At 41.3% G+C, this 17,735-nt stretch overlaps 1 protein-coding gene across 3 annotated transcripts in view; it reads left to right on the forward strand.

The window, feature by feature from the left end:
- The window catches only part of clec16a (C-type lectin domain containing 16A), an 82,759-nt gene continuing 65,024 nt past the window's right edge, over nucleotides 1–17,735 (forward strand). For 2 of the 3 annotated variants that reach the window (XM_057861184.1, XM_057861186.1), the window contains exons 1-8: nucleotides 1–183; nucleotides 594–722; nucleotides 3,173–3,306; nucleotides 3,959–4,107; nucleotides 4,527–4,632; nucleotides 13,099–13,222; nucleotides 13,693–13,867; nucleotides 13,947–13,997. In XM_057861184.1, the coding sequence (XP_057717167.1) occupies nucleotides 110–183; nucleotides 594–722; nucleotides 3,173–3,306; nucleotides 3,959–4,107; nucleotides 4,527–4,632; nucleotides 13,099–13,222; nucleotides 13,693–13,867; nucleotides 13,947–13,997 (942 nt within the window). In that variant the 5' untranslated portion in view covers nucleotides 1–109. Of the gene's footprint in view, nucleotides 184–593; nucleotides 723–3,172; nucleotides 3,307–3,958; nucleotides 4,108–4,526; nucleotides 4,633–8,316; nucleotides 8,323–13,098; nucleotides 13,223–13,692; nucleotides 13,868–13,946; nucleotides 13,998–17,735 lie in introns of all 3 variants that reach the window. The other variant, XM_057861183.1, reaches the window with a different exon arrangement.

The following is a 17,735-nucleotide window of genomic DNA, read 5'->3' on the forward strand; positions in this document are numbered from 1 at the left end:
CCTTACCGACTGTTTGCTACCAAAAGTGGGTGTAATGGACCAGATGCTACCGCTAACATCAGCTAAATAAACCACCTGTCAAATTATCAACCTCGGTACAACCCCAGCCATGTTTGGCAGGTCACGAAGCTGGGTTGGAGGGCAGGGGAAATCGAAAAATATCCATTCCTTGGATCATTTAAAGTGAGTAGCTAGTGTTGTGTTAGCATGAACATAAAAAATGCTAATGTTGGGCAATACGAGGTCTTTAATACAGTACAGCAATAGCATTAATATCGTCATTATTTTCCGATTTGTTGCAGGTGTGAAATAGGTCATTGTTGCTGTGCCAGTATATACACTAGCTCCCATTCGTTGAGTATATTGTGCCTCCATACGGGTATATGAAAAAAAATAATGCTCTTTGAAAACGAAATGATGTCCCTGACTCATACGGTATATATTGTGTGAAGTGAACTTCGACCACCTATTACTAAAGTCCACGTTTACAAATTGAGAATAGAAGAGGGGTCTTTTTACTTATGCAACATATCAAGATTTCACACCACGTGAATGCCTTGTCATTTGCTGTATGTCCTTTATGTTGCCATCAGGTACATGTATCATGTCCTGACCAAAAACACCACAGTGACAGATCACAACCGCAACCTCCTGGTGGAGACGATACGTTCCATCACAGAGATCCTCATATGGGGTGACCAGAATGACAGCTCTGTTTTTGAGTAAGTCACACTCAACAGCTCAATACCACACAAACAGCTAGATACATTCCCTGCATGATGAGTCTTTTCAGGAAAGTGTCTTTTACAACCCCTAGCAAAAAGTACGGAATCACCGGTTTTGGACAAGTACTCACTCAGACATTTCATTATGTAGAACAAACTTAGATAAAAAGCTTGAAAAAATAATGAATTAGTTCAAAAGTGCAACTTCTTGGCATTCAGAAACACTAAAAGAAATGAATAAAAACATTGTGGTGGTCAGTAAAAGTTACTTTTATAGAGCAAGTGCAGGGAAATAAATAATAATAGAATCACGTATATATGGAATCATGAGAAACAAACAAAGAAATAACAATCAAAACACATCTTTAGTATTTAGTTGCACCACCTCTGGTTTTTATGACAGCTTGCAGTCTGTGAGGCGTGGACTTGATGAATGACAAACAGTATTCTTCCTCAATTTGGTGCCAACTCTCTTGATTGTAGTTGCCAGATCATCCTTGCAGGCCGAAGCCTTGCTGTGGACCTTTTTTTTTTTTTTTTTTTTTCAATTTCCACCACAGGTTTTCAATAGGGTTGAAATCAGGGCTATTTGCAAGCCATGACATTGAATGTATGGGTCTTTCTGTTTTCTGAGTCTGTTTTAACAGTTTTAGCTCTGTGGCATGATGCATTGTCATCTTGGAAAATGATTTTATTATCCCCTAACATATTTTCAATTGAAGGGATAAGAAAGTTTCAATGTAAACTTGTGCATTTATTGAAGATTTAACAACAGCCATCTCCCCAGTGCCTTTGCCTGACATTCAGCCCAATATCATTAAGGACTGAGGGAATTTTGATGTTTTCTTCAGGCAGTCATCTTTGTAAATCTCACTGGAACGGAACCAAACAATGGTTCCAGCGTCATCACCTTGTCCAGTCCAGATTCTTGACTCATCACTGAAAATAACCTTCATCGAGTCATTCACAGTCAATGATTGCCTATCCTTAGTCCATTGCAGTCTTGTTCTTTTCTGTTAAGTGTCAATGATGGTTTCCTTTTAGCTTTCCTGTATCAAAATCCCATTTCCTTTTGGCGATTGTGCACCGTTTTGTCACATACTTTGACTCCAGCTTCCTCCCATTTCTTCTTCTTTTGTTGTACATCTTCTGTTTTCAAGACATATGGCCTGTAGTTGTTTGTCATGACATTTGGATGTCTACTGTACCAGTATACTTAACTTTAACAACCTTGCCATGCTGTTTGTACTTGGTCCAAATTTTTGATACAGCTGACTGTGAACAGCCCAGATCTTTGGCAACCATAGGTGTAGCATTACCTTCTGAAGAGACATCTCTCTTGTTGGAGCCGTGATTCTTGTGAATCCATTTGGTCCCGCAGCCTTCCAAGGTGTGATAACTGCACTGTTTTTAACTGCTGACTAACAAGCAGAGCTAATCTGAAGCAGGGGCTCAATTAAGTAAAGGAAATTGACTGGGTGTGTCTGTATTTTCTACTCAAAATGGAGTGATTCCATGTATTTTTTTTTTTTCAAAATGGAGTGATTCTATATTTTTTCCCCCTGCACTTGCTCTATAAAAGTAACATTTATTGACCACCACAATGTTTTTTATTCATTTCTTTTAGTGTTTCTGAATGCCAAGGAGATGCACTTTGAACTAATTCATTATTTTTTCAAGCTTTTTATCTGAGTTTGTTCTACATAATAAAATGTCTGACTGAGTGTTCGTCCAAAACCGGTGATTCCATACTTTTTGCTAGGGGTTGTAGTTGGGAATTGCCATCGATTAAGTTCAGTATTTAGGAAACTCTGATTTATTAACAAGGGATGTCACAATATTCAACATGTCGTGATTGCCTCAATATCATCATGGTCTTGTCTCAGTAAAAAAATTGGAGCCGTTTCATAAAATTTAGTGTTGGGTCAGCAATGTGGTGGCACGTGCTGACCAGAGCGGTAACATCTTTCTATTGCCGACACAATAGCGTTTTGGAGTTATAACAAAGTAAACATTGGCTGGATTTGAAGTGTGCTTTACTTTATGATTTGAAGATGTATATTTCACAAAAACCTGTGAGGAAACTCCACAGAAACTACTAGAGACAAAAAGCATTTCCCAGCAAGGAATGTTGAGTAATTTTGGTACCCCGTACGTTTCTCTACCCCACTGCCAAACTCACTGCAATACTGTGATCTTTGTTACAATACCATTTTAATTATCGTACAGCGAGATTAATATGTTGAAAATAATGAACCATGAAGTTCAGATTTATTTATACTATATCCGATTTGGATACTATGGTTAGCGTTTCAGGCGAGTTCAAATGGCAAAATAAGCGCACTTCCCTGAATAATATCTTATTTGAATCTTTTTTTTTTTTAAACCACTCGTTCCATAATCTAAATGTCAGCGATAAGCATATAAGATGTATTTTCTGTGTTCAGCTTTTTCCTAGAGAAGAACATGTTTGCCTTCTTCTTGAACATCTTGCGGCAGAAGTCTGGGCGCTATGTGTGTGTTCAGCTTCTCCAGACTCTGAATATACTCTTTGAGAACATCAGACATGAAACGTCACTGTGTAAGTCCTTACCTGATAAGCCAAAAGTACAGTATTGTGATACATGGATTCCTCAGTTTGGATGACATTCTGTTTTTTTGGCGTGGCCGCATGTGCAGAAGTATCGAAACAAATGACTACACATCCTGGTTCTACGTTATTCAAGGGTGATAGGATGACCATATTTTGATTTCCAAAAAAGGACACAAATAACAGACATAAATAATCCCTGTTTACCCTTATCTTCAAAGTTTCTATGTTTTTATAGTACAGGTTGACCGATATGGGATTTTCAAACACTGATATCGATATCTAAAAAAAATTGCAGCTGATTGCAGATATCCAAAGTCAATTTTGTAAGCAGATATTTGAGGCCGATATCTTTTTTTTTTCTTTTTTTTTTTTAATAAAGGATTTATTAAAAAAAAAAAAAAAAAGAAAAAAAGAATTGCTTCAACAGCTTAAAATTTGCATTATGATCTGAGACTTAAAGGATGAATTCAGTGTTGTGCTACCAAACCAACAAACGCAGCACTTCTTTTAATGACTATATACACACTCAGCATGAACAGTACATTATGAATTATTTTTTGTTCATTGCAGAAGATTTGCTTTTACTACCCAAGTTTTTAATGGCAGTATTGTCATTAAAAGTTGTTCTCTTCTTCTGCAGATTACCTGTTATCAAACAACCATGTGAACTCCATCATTGTCCACAAGTTTGATTTCTCAGATGAAGAGATTATGGCCTACTATATCTCCTTCCTCAAGACCCTATCACTCAAACTCAACAATCACACTGTGCACTTCTTCTACAATGAGGTAAGGCTGTAGGTCATTTTGAAATGTGTAGAATCAATCAGTAGAACAATTAAAAGGCAGAAAACAAACAATCATCTGCTAATGCCTCAAGGCACAATTGAACCAATCAATGATAAGCGGTAATTGTATATTTTAAAAAATTGGTCTAACAATGGCAAACTCAGCGTTAACTATTACAGAAAGGACTCCAGAGTTCCAGTATAGATTTACGTAAAATGTAATGGACAGTCAGCAGACAATCAGAATTTGCCCCGTATTTGGATCCCTGGTTGGCTGAGAATTGTCGAGCATTTGTAAGTTTATATGAATTCCAAGTGTGAGGGCAGTGAATTGTGCTGCGTGATTGTAAGCGAGAGAGAGGGGAGAAGTGAGCATGGGTATCTAGGCATTCATTTTCCCCCTCTGTTTCTCACAAACAGCACACGAATGACTTTGCCCTCTACACTGAGGCCATAAAGTTCTTCAACCACCCTGAAAGCATGGTCCGCATCGCAGTCCGCACCATCACCCTCAACGTGTACAAAGGTGAATTTCAAGAACTTGCATGCACAAATGATAATTATTGACACACAGACACACACAAGTACTTACAACATTCCCAAGGATCCATAACATGGTACAAAAACAAGAACGCCTTGTCCCTAGATTTCTTCTTATATGTATTACTAATGGTGGATGTTTATGACTGTTGGGTAAAGCGGTGATTAATAAATATTTGCTTAATCATGGATCGCTATTTTATTGGAGCTATGCTGATCATTAGTCTGGCAGAACTTTGTATTTTGTAGTGTGTGGTAGGCCAAATTATACTGTATTTGAATACATTACAGTATCATCACATTCACTCTTTCTCGACTGACACTGGACCTATTATACTGTTCCAACTATACATTCTAATTGGATATGTAAGCTTTTATCAGCCATTTGAAATAATTTCTTCTATTCTCATGTAGAGCTGCAGCTATCGATTATTTAAGTAATCGATTAATATATCAATTAGTTTGAATAATCGAGTAGTCAGATTTGGAACATTTAATGCGTTGCAGAATATATTTTAGGTGGTGTGAAACAAAGGCGTGCTAAGATTGGACTTTGAAAAGAGCATTCAATGCGAAATTGCGAATACAAGATAAAATTCTAAGTGTTTTTTCAAACTATGCAGAATTGCACTTTAATTTCACAAGAGCAATAAATGCATTAGAAGATTAATTAAAATACCTAAGCTTAGCCTCAAACGGTAGAAAAAATATATAAATGAGGATCGAAGTTCCAAAAAAGAACAATTGGTTAATTTGCAATGTAAACGTATACTATCTTAAATGCTATAAAATGCTAAAGTTAACTTTTTTTGTTTTTAAAATGCCCTTAGCAAATCGTTCAAACATATTCCAGCAAAAAACTGCTAAATATACCTCTAAACTAAATTACGACTACACAAACAATCATATTGGCCCAAACAAAAACTTTCAACCTTATGTTGGTTTTAATCGGGAGTAGCTGGATCCAGCCATGTTAGATGAGTTATGTCATATTCCCTGTTGCCACTAGAGGGCAGTGTATCCACTCAATTCAATAAAACTAAAAACAAACACTTTTAAAACAAACCATTACAACGCCACTGTAATTAAACGAATCCTCGAAGCACCAAAATTATATTTGAAGCTTTTTTCTAATAGAATTACTCGAGTTAATCGATTAATCGTTGCAGCATTACTCTCATGGTCCCAATATTTTGCTTACTTTAAGTAAGAAAATAAATTTGCATCGTGCCCATAGGGCCTAAATATGATATAACAATATACAGTGCCTTGCAAAAGTATTCGGCCCCCTTGAATCTTGTAACCTTTCGCCACATTTCAGGCTTCAAACATGAAGATATGAAATTTAATTTTTTTGTCAAGAATCAACAACAAGTGGGACACAATCGTGAAGTGGAACAACATTTATTGGATAATTTAAACTTTTTTAACATATAAAAAACTGAAAAGTGGGGCGTGCAGCAATATTCGGCCCCTGTACTTTCAGTGCAGCAAACTCACTCCAGAAGTTCAGTGAGGATCTCTGAATGATCCAATGTTGTCCTAAATGACCGATGATGATAAATAGAATCCACCTGTGTGTAATCAAGTCTCCGTATAAATGCACCTGCTCTGTGATAGTCTCAGGGTTCTGTTTAAAGTGCAGAGAGCATTATGAAAACCAAGGAACACACCAGGCAGGTCCGAGATACTGTTGTGGAGAAGTTTAAAGCCAGATTTGGATACAAAAAGATTTCCCAGGCTTTAAACATCTCAAGGAGCACTGTGCAAGCCATCATATTGAAATGGAAGGAGCATCAGACCACTGCAAATCTACCAAGACCCGGCCGTCCTTCCAAACTTTCTTCTCAAACAAGGAGAAAACTGATCAGAGATGCAGCCAAGAGGCCCATGATCACTCTGGATGATCTGCAGAGATCTACAGCTGAGGTGGGAGAGTCTGTCCATAAGACAACAATCAGTCGTACACTGCACAAATCTGGCCTTTATGGAAGAGTGGCAAGAAGAAAGCCATTTCTCAAAGATATCCATAAAAAGTCTCGTTTAAAGTTTGCCACAAGCCACCTGGGAGACACACCAAACATGTGGAAGAAGGTGCTCTGGTCAGATGAAACCAAAATTGAAATTTTTGGCCACAATGCAAAACGATATGTTTGGCGTAAAAGCAACACAGCTCATCACCCTGAACACACCATCCCCACTGTCAAACATGGTGGTGGCAGCATCATGGTTTGGGCCTGCTTTTCTTCAGCAGGGACAGGGAAGATGGTTAAAATTGACGGGAAGATGGATGCAGCCAAATACAGGAACATTCTGGAAGAAAACCTGTTGGTATCTGCACAAGACCTGAGACTGGGACGGAGATTTATCTTCCAACAGGACAATGATCCAAAACATAAAGCCAAATCAACAATGGAATGGTTCAAAAATAAACGTATCCAGGTGTTAGAATGGCCTAGTCAAAGTCCAGACCTGAATCCAATCGAGAATCTGTGGAAAGAGCTGAAGACTGCTGTTCACAAACACTCTCCATCCAACCTCACTGAGCTCGAGCTGTTTTGCAAGGAAGAATGGGCAAGAATGTCAGTCTCTCGATGTGCAAAACTTATAGAAACATACCCCAAGCGACTTGCAGCTGTAATTGGAGCAAAAGGTGGTGCTACAAAGTATTAACGCAAGGGGGCCGAACAATATTGCACGCCCCACTTTTCAGTTTTTTATTTGTTAAAAAAGTTTAAATTATCCAATAAATTTTGTTCCACTTCACGATTGTGTCCCACTTGTTGTTGATTCTTGACAAAAAATTAAAATTTTATATCTTTATGTTTGAAGCCTGAAATGTGGCGAAAGGTTGCAAGGTTCAAGGGGGCCGAATACTTTTGCAAGGCACTGTATATTTTTTGAATGTCAATATTCAATATAACGTAATTTTTATCAAATTAAAGTTAAGAACATTTTAGTTTGGCTTGTCACCACACATTTTTCACTTTGCATAGCATTCCATTGGATCAACATATCGGTATACACAGTCACTGCAAAATATTTGTAACCGCTGACTTTCTATTTGTGTCATGTCCTGCATGCAACCTTGGTAGATGGAGTGTTCTACTTCCATTTTTCATTCACTGCCAACCATGATGAAATTGCGCTTTTCAATGGTTGTATTATAATGCAAAGTACATGTTATGGATGGAATTTTAGAGGGCTACACTTTATTCAGAACATATGCATAAGATGTTAAGTATTTTTTTTTGTCACCATACAAACAGCAACCGTGCACTATTTATTGCTTGTTAAATTTTAAAATAAGCATTGCAACATATGTTTTATCGGAAAATGATTTTTGTTCTGGACCATTCCTAATTATTTATCTAACAACTTATTTACTATTCACACATAATTTTGAGCACTTCAAACTATCAAAATATTCAATAGATGTGTAAAACAACCAAAGTCCTTTTCTATTGTAATCTTGTTTGCAGTTTTGATGTAAAACAGCAACTTTTGTCGTCCCTTTCCATCCTCTACTCCTTCACAGCCACCCCAATATTCACATTAACACTGTGTTTGTGTGTTTCTCCCCCCCTCTTCCTTCTCAACAACCACAACTCCTTCGACTCTCCTTGTCCCTCTCCCCTCCCCTCTGCGCGCCCCATCTGCCTAACTCCAGTCTCATGTAAGTTGGTTCCATTCATTCGGTCTTATTCTTGGGCTGGGTATTCCTGAAACTAGCTTTTGATGTGATTTTTACAGATCAGCAGCATACCAGTGAACATTGTTATTGTAACTTTAAAATAAAATAAAAGCTCTGGGCACCTCATTCAATGAGGGTTTCTTGTATCTTGCACCGATACCAATACTTGTATCTGTACCGATATGACACCAAAATGACATCATCGGTATCGGGGTGGTACAAAGAAATAATGTGGCAATGCTGCGCAATTAGGCCTGTCGCGATAACAAATTTTAGTGTGCGATAATTATTCTCATAAATTATTGCGATATGCGATATTATTGCGCCCCCCAATTTTTTTTTAACCAATTTACAATAACACAGTGAGAATACAGTATATATTAATAGATCAAGTACACCCATTTAAACGCGATAAATATTTACTCTTAAATTCAAAAATAATTTTTAAGAAATCGCAACTAAAAACAATAGACCATGCCTCTTAAGAAAAAAAAAACAGTATTGATACCGCACAGAAACACAGAATAAATAAAATGTGTTTAAAAAAAAAAAAAGAAAAAAAATTGCACTTAAAAACTTAAGCATTTAGGCAAATGAAAACTTTTCCCGTCATAGCTTCTGCAATGTTGTTCCATAGGAATGCAACAATACAGTCAAGTCATGGTTCGTTATGATTTTTGATACGGGGGACACAATTTTCGATCGGATTCAATACATTTAATGCTCCGTAAAAAAAAAAAAAAAAATTTAATTATATTTTTTTGTTTCGTTTCGTTTCTTTTTGTTTTTTCTTTTTTTTTTTTTGCTAACGAGCGAAAATTAAATTGCCATCATATAAACATGCTTTTTAGTGCATAATATTTATGTGCTTACTTCTTACTGATCTGAAAAAAAATTGTATAAAAGTGCTGAGAACAATCTTTACTGTTTGTAAAGTGAGGGTGGGGGCACACTGTTGATTGCTACAGCTCTCTTAGCAGCTAGGTTTACTACCCTAGCAAGACATCCTATTTGTGGTCCGAATCCATCTGTGTCACGTACTGAATTAACAATATTTGCAACATTATCTATAGTCACTGGTATGGATTGATTTGGCCTTCTTAGCTTCCATTCAGTCATGACAGTTTAGAATTCATTGATGTAGTATATGGACTACGTGTCCCATAATCACTTTGGGCTCACGTAGCCAGTGGCATGGGACGTAGCACATCTAATTTGCCATTTAATGATATCTAGTGTGTGCGCGCATTAAAAAAGTTACCAAGCGCCGCTGAAGTCACGACACCAGCATATGACAATCAACTTTCATAAACAGGACGAGTTTGAAGCAGCTGTTCGTTGTCAAAGCGAGGTTGTTCGTAGCAGCCAAGTTGGTAACAATGTTTTGGCGGACTTCGTTGTAAATATCCGGCATTGTGCTGAAAAATAGCCGCCCCGCGTGAAATGTCACTCCTGACGGGAGCGCCCACACGTCAACAACGCGCCATAGATGGTCCACAGTCACTCCGGAGCACTGACGCGGCCGGTATACGTTGAACAATAGGATATAATGGGAACGATTGGCTCCGGCGCTAGTTTTTGCCGGACCTGGAATGAAGATGCATTTTGCGCTGTTGGTAACGAGGAATCCGAATTTTTAACAGCACGTCTGCCGCACGCGCGCACGCACGTGCACGCGAGGCGATAAATCGCAGCGGAAAAATTACCGCCTTCATTTTTATTTATCGCGCGATAAATGGAATTATTGCATATTGCGACAGGCTAATGCGCAATATATTAGGGCTGTCCCAAACGACTAATTTTCTCCCGATTAGTCAGCCGACTATTTTTACGATTAGTCGACTAATCTAATAATTTTTAAAAATTATCGATGACGTCGACTATGTCGACTGGTCGGGACAGCTCTACAATATATACTTTTCAAGATTGAGTTTCCAACCCCTGCTCGTCCTATTCAAGATGGCCACCAGCTAAGCACGCCGCCGCAAAATAAAATTTAAAAATTACATTTTATATTAATAAAGTATTTATAAATATTACAATAATAAAATTTTTTAATTTTTAAATTGTCGCCCTTCCCTAGACTATGATAGACGGCCAATCGTTGGGCATCCAATCAGCCTTCTGCTGGAAATTTAAATCAGTTTATCACTAGTAGACATCCAATCCATTTAAAGTAGCGCTGCCAGCCCTCCAAATTCAAATGGATTTGATGTCTAGCGCAGTCAATGGCAGCCGGTGAGATTAAAAAAAAAAAAAAAAAATCTTTGACCAAGATGCACCCTCCCACCAAGTTTAGTTTAACACTAGTACACCAATCCATTTGAACTGGGAGCGTCGCATCAAATGACAGTTCGTTTATACACAGTGTCTGACTAAGAAATGATGGCAATTACCTGACATTTAAGTGAGTACGGGATTCAGTAATTTAAAGGTGCTCAATGTAGGATTGATGGCAAAAGTGGTACTGCAACTAGATCAAAATATTGACTGGCACAAAATGCCCTCCCCCTTCGGGTTGCCAGGAAAGTTAATGGCAAGCTACGAGCCCTCTGCAGAATGTACAGTATTTGGCGGAAAACACAGACAAGACTGAAAAAGCAGTGTCTGCTCTTGCACTCCTCTGTAAAAGAAACTGCTGTATTTCAAGCCAAAACAACTGTTGTGTTTGATAGAACAATATGTCTATATGCTGCCATAGCAGATTCATGACGCATTAAGCCCCCGAACTATTTTTAATTTGTCCGTTTTACCCTGGAAACTCCCGTTTACAGACATTGCGCAACCGCTTTTGTTTCAACCCAGCCATAAAATGAAGGTAATTATATTTTTTATTCAAAATGTCTGTAATTTTTAGCTTAGAATCATTAATTGGTGTCTAATATTTCATTTAAAAAAAAAGACGACGTTAAAAAATTATTATATTTTAAACAAATTACGTCACAATGAAAAAAATGGATATCTACCTCATAACTACCGTTTAATTTCACATTTCACATCACATTTTCTCCAGTATGTTATATGATAAATATTCAATCCAAACAAAGAAAAACTGGGGAAAAAATGTTTAATGTTTAATGTTTATATATGAAAAACAATTCTCGACCACTCCTTGATGTCTGTGATTTCTGCATCGCGACCCTTGTTATATTACCATGTTTCACCCAAAACAATCCACCCAAAACAATCCAGCTGTGGCCATTCACAACTGTGTCTTGACACTCAGTGATACATGCTACAGGGAGTTTTTGGATCGAAACATTGTAAGTACGCGATAATATGTCGTTAAAGTCATGGCATCTTTAATTCTGCTCTTTCATGCTCTCACCTCCAAATAGGGTTTCGCTGTTTAAAATTTTCATTTTTTTTTTTTAAATGCCCTCCTGTTCAAAAATTTTCTTCCCCCAGAAAATTGAGATTTTAAGCTTTCCAATGATGTATCACACATGCATATCGGACAATTTTGAAAGTTGGCCAAATTGGGGGACTCAGAGCGGAACTTCAAGTCACCTGAGTGTTTTCAGCCATATCTTATTTTTAATTTTCATGCAAGATGTTTTTAATATAATAATGCCAATATTTAATAATGATGATTAAAAGAGCCAAGTTAAGTTTATGTCACCATGACCGAAGTAAGGAAAGGCTGCTTTTCTCAATATATAAGCACATTGGCAAAGAAATATATAATTTTGTAATGCATTGACAGCATCCACAAATATGATTGAATTGTTCCATCCATTTTAATTTCAATTACCAATAAATGCACTGTATACACGCGTAAAGACTTTATCTTTGCCCTTGTAAATGGATCCCCATGCTAAATAGCATAGCATAGCATAGCATCGGTCAATGGATCCACATGCTAAATAACATAACACAACCATGCCAAATAAATACATATCGTTGTTTTGCTTCTCTTGTTGTCTTGAATGCTTGGAGATTTGTAACGATGTATTTTTTGCTTGAGTGGTAGACATAATTCAGACTGTCAAAGTTGGCGCAGCCTTATTTTCCAGGCGTTCATAGCTGTGGCAACCCGGACGAAGACTGGAAACTGGTCCCGTGATTGGCTGTTGATGAGCACCGAAGCAAAATGAAAAAATTTGCGACGCATGAACGCTACTTTAAAATCGGAAAATCTCTGCTTAGCCATTAAGAAATGTTCTAGAAGTGTTTCCAAAAAAACATGTTTCTTTAATGTCTATTGAAATATTATATTATTTATACTATAATAATAATAATACTGTAATTGAAGTAAAAATCTTCCATTGTACACCTTTAATATTAAAAGGAAACGTGGTATCGGTACAGTATTGGCATCGATCAAGACCACACAGCCAGGTGTTGGAATTTTCACCGGGAGCCAAAAAATTGTATCTGTGCAATACTAGTTTCCAGCGAGACTCAATGGGTGCCCTATGTTTTTAAAAAAAGACACCAAAGTAAAGGATCAAACCTAACACGTCAGTTTTATTGATACCCAGCCCAGTCTTACCTGTTTGACTGTGTTACAAATATGGGACTTTATTTGGAATCCCTGTTATGGTTGATCATTCTGTATCACCCATGTACATTCACACAGAAAGTTTGCATGCCATATTTTTTGTTCTCATTTGTGAGGATAACTTTATTTTTAACCCTCTAAAATGTACTTTTTGCAGTCACAACGTGTGTGAGTGCGTGTCTAAATTTGAAAGCTTGGGCTTGTATTACTAGCATGTGGTAACAAGTGGTCTCCCTAACCATTATACTCTTTAGTGGACAACCAGCACATGCTGCACTACATCAGAGATAAGACAGCAGTGCCGTATTTCAGCAACTTGGTCTGGTTCATCGGTAGCCATGTCATTGAACTGGACAAATGCGTGCAGACAGATGAAGAGTAAGTACTTGTAGCCTCCCTATCTCCCCTTGGTTTAGAATGGTCTCTGTTGTTTTGTTTATGGCCTGTAGGTGTCAGGTTTGTCCTTTGTAACCAACCAGAGGAGTTCAATTGAAGTACAGTGAACCCTGCTATTAACTTTTGATTGGGATTGTTTTATGCCTCCCAATATTATACATAACTGCTGATAAGTGATATGGGGGGGGGGGGGGGGGGATTCAACGCAGAATGAATGAATGAAACAATGGTTTTATGTGTCCCATACTACAAAAATGCTGGGGCCCACTGCACAGTATTAGTAACGTATTAGGTTGCAGTTTGACTCTTGGTGATACTTTAAAAATGTTTTCTTAATGTGATCATGGAATGCAATTAAAAAAGACATTTAAAAGATTCGTAATTTTGGTTGACTATAGTCTTTGATTAGTGTATTCGCTCCTTAAATCACTAAAATCCCTGTTGTGTCCAAGGCACAAAAACCGGGGCAAGTTAAGTGACCTGGTAGCTGAGCACCTTGACCACCTCCACTACCTGAATGACATCCTCATCATTAACTGTGAATTCCTCAATGATGTTTTGACCGACCACCTCCTCAACCGTCTGTTCTTACCTCTTTACGTGTTCTCATTGGTTAGCCAAGAAACAGTAAGTTGATTCAGCAGTGCTGGAGAAATCAGTCATGTTTAACTTTTTGTGCTCTTGACTGAACATTTTATGTTTTTAGCATGAAGAGCGAAAGATCAACCCTCAGGTGTCCCTCTACCTGCTGTCACAAGTAAGCAACAAAACAACCAAATACTAATGATCCGTGGCTGTAGACAAGAATATTTCTTGTCTTATCTTTTTGCTCTAAACAGCGCTACAATGTATTTGAATTTAAATGTGTTGGGGATTTTAGTTATAATTTGATGGCATTTTCCAATCAGGTAAAATTGGTTAAATGCAGATAGTACGCTACATTTTTCCCGTGATGTTCCTTTAATAAGGCAGTGTGTTAAAGAGTAAGTATATTATGTTTAGAGCTGTCAAAATTATTGCGTTAACGGGCGTTAATTAATTTTTTAAATTAATCACGTTAAAATATTTCCTTCCCATGGGCTCACCACCTGTGGGAGGGGCCAAAGGGGTCGGGTGCGTAGGGAGTTGGGCGGCAGCCAAAGGCGGGGGCCTTGGCGGTCCGACCCCCAGCTGCTGAAGCTAACTCTTGGGACATGGAATGTCACCTCTCTGGCAGGGAAGGAGCCTGAGCTGGTGTGTGAGGCAGAGAAGTTCCGACTAGATATAGTCGGACTCTCCTCCACACACAGCTTGGGTTCTGGTACCAATCCTCTCGAGAGGGGTTGGACTCTCTTCCACTCTGGAGTTGCCCATGGTGAGAGGCGCCGGGCAGGTGTGGGCATACTTATTGCCCCCCGGCTTGGCGCCTGTACGTTGGGGTTTACCCCGGTAGACGAGAGGGTAGCCTCCCTCCGCCTTCGGGTGGGGGGACGGGTTCTAACTGTTGTTTGTGCTTATGCACCGAACAGCAGTTCAGAATACCCACCCTTTTTGGAGTCCTTGGAGGGTGTGCTAGAGAGCGCCCCCTCTGGGGACTCCCTCGTTCTACTGGGGGACTTCAACGCTCACGTGGGCAATGACAGTGAGACCTGGAGGGGCGTGATTGGGAGGAACGGCCCCCCCGATCAGAACCCGAGTGGTGTTCTGTTATTGGACTTCTGTGCTCGTCACGGCTTGTCTATAACGAACACCATGTTCAAACATAGGGGTGTCCATATGTGCACTTGGCACCAGGACACCCTAGGCCGCAGTTCGATGATCGACTTCGTAATCGTGTCATCGGACTTGCGGCCGCATGTTTTGGACACTCGGGTGAAGAGAGGGGCGGAGCTGTCAACTGATCACCACCTGGTGGTGTGTTGGCTCCGATGGCGGGGGAAGATGCTGGCCAGACCTGGCAGGCCCAAACGTATTGTGAGGGTCTGCTGGGAACGTCTGGCAGAATCCCCTGTCAGAAAGAGTTTCAACACCCACCTCCGGCAGAACTTCTCCCTTGTCCCGGGGGAGGTGGGGGACATTGAGTCCGAGTGGGCCATGTTCCGCACCTCCATTGTTGAGGCGGCCGATCAGAGCTGTGGCCGTAAGGTGGTTGGTGCCTGTCGTGGCGGCAATCCCCGAACCCGCTGGTGGACACCAGCGGTAAGGGATGCCGTCAAGCTGAAGAAGGAGGCCTATCGGGCCTTTTTGGCCTGTGGGACTCCGGAGGCAGCTGACAGGTACCGGCTGGCCAAGCGGACTGCGGCCTCGGCGATTGCCGAGGCAAAAACTCGGACATGGGAGGAGTTCGGTGAGGCCATGGAAAACGACTTCCGGATGGCTTCGAGGAAATTCTGGTCCACCATCCGGCGTCTGAGGAGGGGAAAGCAGTGCACTATTAACACTGTGTATAGTGAAGATGGTGTACTGCTGACCTCGACTCGGGACGTCGTGAGTCGGTGGAGAGAATACTTCGAAGCCCTCCTCAATTCCACCGACACGCCTTCCTTTGAGGAAGCAGAGTCTGGGGACTCTGAGGTGGGCTCTTCGATCTCTGGGGTTGAAGTCACTGAGGCGGTTGGTAAGCTCCTCGGTGGCAAGGCCCCGGGGGTGGATGAGATCCGCCCGGAGTTCCTAAAGGCTCTGGATGTTGTAGGGCTGTCATGGCTGACACGCCTCTACAACATCGCGTGGACATCGGGGACAGTGCCTCTGGATTGGCAGACCGGGGTGGTGGTCCCCCTTTTTAAAAAGGGGGACCGGAGGGTGTGTTCCAATTATAGAGGAATCACACTCCTCAGCCTCCCCGGTAAAGTCTATTCAGGGGTGCTGGAGAGGAGGGTCCGTCGGGAAGTCGAATCTCGGATTCAGGAGGAGCAGTGTGGTTTTCGTCCCGGCCGTGGAACAGTGGACCAGCTCTACACCCTCAGCAGGGTCCTCGAGGGTGCATGGGAGTTCGCCCAACCAGTCTACATGTGTTTTGTGGATTTGGAGAAGGCGTTCGACCGTGTGCCTAGGGGAATCCTGTGGAGGGTGCTCCGGGAGTACGGGGTACCGAGCCCCTTGGTAAGGGCTGTTCGGTCCCTGTACGACCGCTGTCAGAGTCTGGTCCGCATTGCCGGCAGTAAGTCGAATTCGTTCCCAGTGAGGGTTGGACTCCGCCAAGGCTGCCCTTTGTCACCGATTTTGTTCATAACTTTTATGGACAGAATTTCTAGGCGCAGCCGAAGCGTTGAGGGGGTCCGGTTTGGTGACCTCAGCATTGAATCTCTGCTTTTTGCAGATGATTTAGTGCTGTTGGCTTCATCAAGCCGTGACCTCCAACTCTCACTGGAGCGGTTCGCAGCTGAGTGTGAAGCGGTTGGGATGAAGATCAGCACCTCCAAATCCGAGACCATGGTCCTCAGTCGGAAAAGGGTGGAGTGCCCTCTCCGGGTCGGGGATGAGATCCTGCCCCAAGTGGAGGAGTTCAAGTATCTTGGGGTCTTGTTCACGAGTGACGGTAGGAGGGAGCGGGAGATCGACAGGCGAATCAGTGCGGCGTCTGCAGTAATGCGGACGCTGCACCGGTCCGTAGTGGTGAAGAAGGAGCTGAGCCGAAAGGCAAAGCTCTCGATTTACCAGTCGATCTACGTTCCTACCCTCACCTATGGTCACGAGCTTTGGGTCGTGACCGAAAGAACAAGATCCCGGATACAAGCGGCCGAAATGAGTTTCCTCCGCAGGGTGTCCGGGCTCTCCCTTAGAGATAGGGTGAGAAGCTCGGTCATCCGGGAGGGACTCGGCGTCGAGCCGCTACTCCTCCGCGTAGAGAGGAGCCAGCTGAGGTGGCTCGGGCATCTGGTTCGGATGCCTCCCGGACGCCTCCCTGGAGAGGTGTTCCGGGCATGTCCCACCGGCGGGAGGCCCCGGGGACGACCCAGGACACGCTGGAGAGACTATGTCTCTCGGCTGGCCTGGGAACGCCTTGGGATCCCGCCGGAGGAGCTGGTTGAAGTGGCTGGGGAGAGGGAAGTCTGGGCTTCCCTGTTAAAGCTGCTGCCCCCGCGACCCGACCCCGGAACAAGCGGAAGATAATGGATGGATGGATGGACGTTAAAATATTTGACACAACGCATGCACTGAAAATGAGCCGCTCTCGCATTGCCTCAAACAGATTTCAATGAGGCTGTTTATGGACATTAAGAGTGAAGAGAATGCCACCGGCCGCTTGGGGGCAGCGCAGCGCCGTTCCATACTAATGTTATTCCTTCTAATAGTGGGAGAATTAGTAGTTGTGAGACGTTTATGCTGTTGCTTTGTGCTCCACACATATTTCGGTAAGTGTGCTTTCTTTTAGTGGCAATTATGTGTTCTTGTTGTATTTTGGGTAAGATATGCTCAGAGATATATCTGTTATAAAGGCGAGTGGACACAGGCGTTCTTTTATGGGGTTATATTGCTGACACTATTCTGAGCTAGCAATAATGGAAATTGAGCA

Source organism: Corythoichthys intestinalis, chromosome 16, assembly GCF_030265065.1.
Source record: "Corythoichthys intestinalis isolate RoL2023-P3 chromosome 16, ASM3026506v1, whole genome shotgun sequence".
NCBI classification, from domain to species: Eukaryota; Metazoa; Chordata; class Actinopteri; order Syngnathiformes; family Syngnathidae; genus Corythoichthys; species Corythoichthys intestinalis.